The sequence below is a fragment of the Lucilia cuprina genome, chromosome 6 (assembly GCF_022045245.1).
Source record: "Lucilia cuprina isolate Lc7/37 chromosome 6, ASM2204524v1, whole genome shotgun sequence".
Classification (NCBI taxonomy): domain Eukaryota; kingdom Metazoa; phylum Arthropoda; class Insecta; order Diptera; family Calliphoridae; genus Lucilia; species Lucilia cuprina.
This window is the reverse complement of record NC_060954.1, coordinates 43,041,172-43,044,624: the sequence shown is the minus strand read 5'-3', so window position 1 is coordinate 43,044,624 and position 3,453 is coordinate 43,041,172. Positions and strand designations below refer to the sequence as shown.

Genomic DNA, 3,453 nt, shown 5'->3' with positions numbered 1-3,453 from the left:
ATAGTTCTCCTACATATCGCCCAGCACCGATGTGCCCTGTTGATCATATCTATCTGTGGAATACAGTTTTAATTTTAGGTCGAGGATTACACGTAAGTACTTAACTTTGTCTGTCATTGGTATCTTCTTGTCCAGGAAGCATAGTTGAAATTTTTGTATTTCTTGTGAAGAGACATATTTCCGTTTTTGCCGGGTAAACATTGAGGCATCTCGGTTGAGTCCAGCTTAAAGACGTATTCAGAGCCTCCTCAGCTCTTCTACACAAGTAATTTGGATCCTTTCCAATAATAAATATTTAAAAAAAAAATAAACAAACGTATTTTAGTATCGAAACAGTATAGCGGCGGAACAACGATTGTGTCGTGGAAATGCTATTTAGAAGCAATAATACTAATTTCGAACTCTTCGTGTAAACCGCGTAATCATGGCGGGCAATACATAATAAAAACATCTGGCAACAATGAATTTTGTAAGTTTTCTCTCTTTTATTATATCTTTGATACAATTTTACTTATAGCATACTTTAGGGATTAAGAAAAATATACAAATATTGCCAGACCATTATACAAAAATGACAAAATTATATTTAAATACCTAACTTCTAAAATAGTTATACGATCGTTAAAATGATGTCATATCATAAAAATTTAAAAATTAATTGAACAAAAACTGTTAACAGCCGATATTCAGCAGAGTGATTAGATCTGAGATTAAAACCTTATCTACCTCTATATCTCAATAGCCATTTAAAGATTTTTTTATTCTATAATTTGTTACCCAAAAGAAAAGCATTCGAACGATCCAAGTCATACTTAACCAAAGATTATCAATTAAGCGACTTTTAAATAGGGTTCTATAAATCGACTTTCGAATAATCGAACAATCGACTTTTTGTCGAAAAAAGTCGAAGTCAAATACTTTGTTCCAAAAATGTCGATAACTCGACTATCGTCTGTGAGAAAAGTCGACTTTGTTAATAAAAGTCGAAAAGACGAAAAAAGTAGGTAAGTCGAAAAAGGTCGAAAAAAGTCGAAAAGTCGTAAAAAGTCGGAAAAATTCGAAAACTCGAAAATCGTAGAAATAGTCGAAAATTTTAAAAAAGTTAAAAATTTTAACAAAGTAAAAAAATTTTTAAAAAGTGGAAAAAAGTCAAAAACTCTATTATAGTCGGAAAAACTCGAAAAAAGTCAGAAAATAGTCGGCAAAAAGTCGAAAGAAGTCGAAAATAGTCAAAAAGTAAAAAAAAAATCGAAAAGTCGGAAAAAGTCGAAAGAAATTGAAAAGTCGGAAAAAGTCGAAAAGTCGACTATTTATAAAATACTTATAGTCGAAAAGTCGGCTTTTAACTAAATGAAAAAAGTCGAAAAGTCTATGGTTTCAACCATAGAACCCTACTTTTAAAGTCTCTAGATATTACAAGATCGCCAACTTAAAACTCACAATAATTTAAATTTTTTTTGTTAAATATTTAGGGAATTTTGAATTGGGTATTATAAAAGTTTGACATGTGGCATCTCTACAGAAAGCTGGTTGCCTCCACAAACCTCTTGAAGTGATCCAATTCTCCCCACTATAGTAAAAACTCGCTCCCCAATTTCATAAACAGTTGTATATTTGCACTCCAGCTAAAAGGTAAGCGACAAGAGACCGGCAAAAACATATACGATCGATCATATTTTTGTGTGTTAATACACATATATATTATTATTTTTTTGCAAAAATAATTAGCACATTTTATTTGACAAACAAGTAAATAAAATGACTAATAAATAAATCCCCCCGCCGAAAAAACTGTCACTTAAAACATTATCAAACTAAAAGAAAATAACATCTAAATTTATTTCTAAATTTCTCTTAAAGGTTTTTTTAATTCCTGCAATAATGTCAAAACCAGTTTTATACTACACTCCCCGCAGTCCACCCTGCCGTGCAGTTCTATTAACTGCTGCCGCTTTGGGAGTTGATTTGGACTTGAGGTAAGTTTTAAACAATACAAAAGAAAAAATAATTTATACAAATGTTTAAATTTGTACCAAATTAATTTCTTCTATGTTTTTCTAGACCCATGAATTTGAAAGAAGGCGATCATTTGACACCTGAATTTCTTAAACTTAACCCTCTACACACTATTCCCGTATTGGATGATAACGGTGTTGTTATCACCGATTCGCATGTCATTTGCTCATACTTGGCTGATAAGTATGCGGTCGATGAAACTCTCTATCCCAAAGATAAACTTCAACGCATGAAAGTTGACGCCCGTCTCTATTTCGATTGCGGTCATCTTTTCCCTCGTGCCCGTCTAATGGTAGAACCTGTCATTTATTTTGGTGCCGATAATATTGCCCAAGAAAAGGTTGCCTACATGCAAAAGGCCTATGATGGTCTTGAGAAATGTTTGACTTCCTCCAAATATTTGTGCGGTGAAGATCTTACAATTGCCGATTTATGCTGTATAGCTTCGGTTTCTACCGCCATGCTTTTTGCTCCCATTGAAGAGGAGAAATTCCCCAATCTTAAAGCCTGGGTTGATCGTCTAGCTGAATTGCCCTACTATAAGAAGAATAATCAAGAGGGAGCTGATATTTTGTACAAATTTGTACAAGAAAAGATGGAAGAAAATAAAAAAGCTAAAAGCGCTTAAAAAAATTATCATAAAATCATAAAAAACTATATTTATTGTACTGTGTGCAAAGTGTGTGTAAAAAAAATATTTGAAATAAATTTTGTAGCAAAATGTTAAAATAGAAAACAAGTTTTATCTGTTTGAGTAGTAAATGATCATTAGATTGTATCAGTAGTTAAAGAGTTGCCATCATGAAAAATTTTCGACAATTAACATATTTAATTGTTGTTGCTTTGAACATATAAGCTCTCTTTTTGTTTTTGTTACTATCGGTTTCGTTTTTAGTTATTGGGAAAATAAATATTTATAGAATTTATGACAAAACTATGGCAATATTTTTTAACCGGTCTCTTTAATACTCACTAAGTTAGATCACCTTTCTCTTCTGACATAGTACTGCCACTAGCAGTGATGCCAATATTTATACACTATTTTCGAATTTAACAATGTCACAAAAACCACTAGATAAAGCCATTATTAGTTTTTTGATGAAAGCCGATAGAAAACGTCAAATTTAATCTACATCACTAAAATTTGCAATTTACCTTACACTTGTCACTTGTCTAATATTGAATAGTCACTAATATTGAATAGACTAAGACATATATATTATAGATTAGATACAAGACGGGACTATAGATTATAAAACATCGGCCTATAAAATATATGATAGACTTTAAACGATAGAATGTAGACTAGACTATAGACACGACTATATACTGTAGACTAGACTATATGCACGACTATGGACTAGCATATAGACTAGACTAAAAACCAGATTATAGACTATACTAGACTTTAGCCTAGACTTTAGACCATACTAGACT

General features: G+C 31.7%; 1 protein-coding gene across 1 annotated transcript; it reads left to right on the top strand.

Moving 5' to 3' along the window:
• Positions 1-1,503: 1,503 nt before the first annotated feature.
• Positions 1,504-2,740, top strand: LOC111679913 (glutathione S-transferase 1). The gene is made up of 3 exons (XM_023441518.2): positions 1,504-1,632; positions 1,861-1,976; positions 2,062-2,740. The coding sequence occupies exons 2-3, from the start codon at positions 1,882-1,884 to the stop codon at positions 2,642-2,644; spliced, it is 678 nt and encodes a 225-aa protein (XP_023297286.1). The 5' UTR covers positions 1,504-1,632; positions 1,861-1,881; the 3' UTR covers positions 2,645-2,740.
• Positions 2,741-3,453: the final 713 nt, after the last annotated feature.

What these genes read in the sequence shown, in the direction of transcription:
- LOC111679913 (XM_023441518.2), top strand. Translation starts at nt 1,882, where the DNA reads ATGTCAAAACCAGTTTTATACTACACTCCCCGCAGTCCACCCTGCCGT. An exon ending in GGAGTTGATTTGGACTTGAG is followed by an intron (nt 1,977 to 2,061) that starts GTAAGTTTTAAA and finishes ATGTTTTTCTAG; the next exon opens with ACCCATGAATTTGAAAGAAG.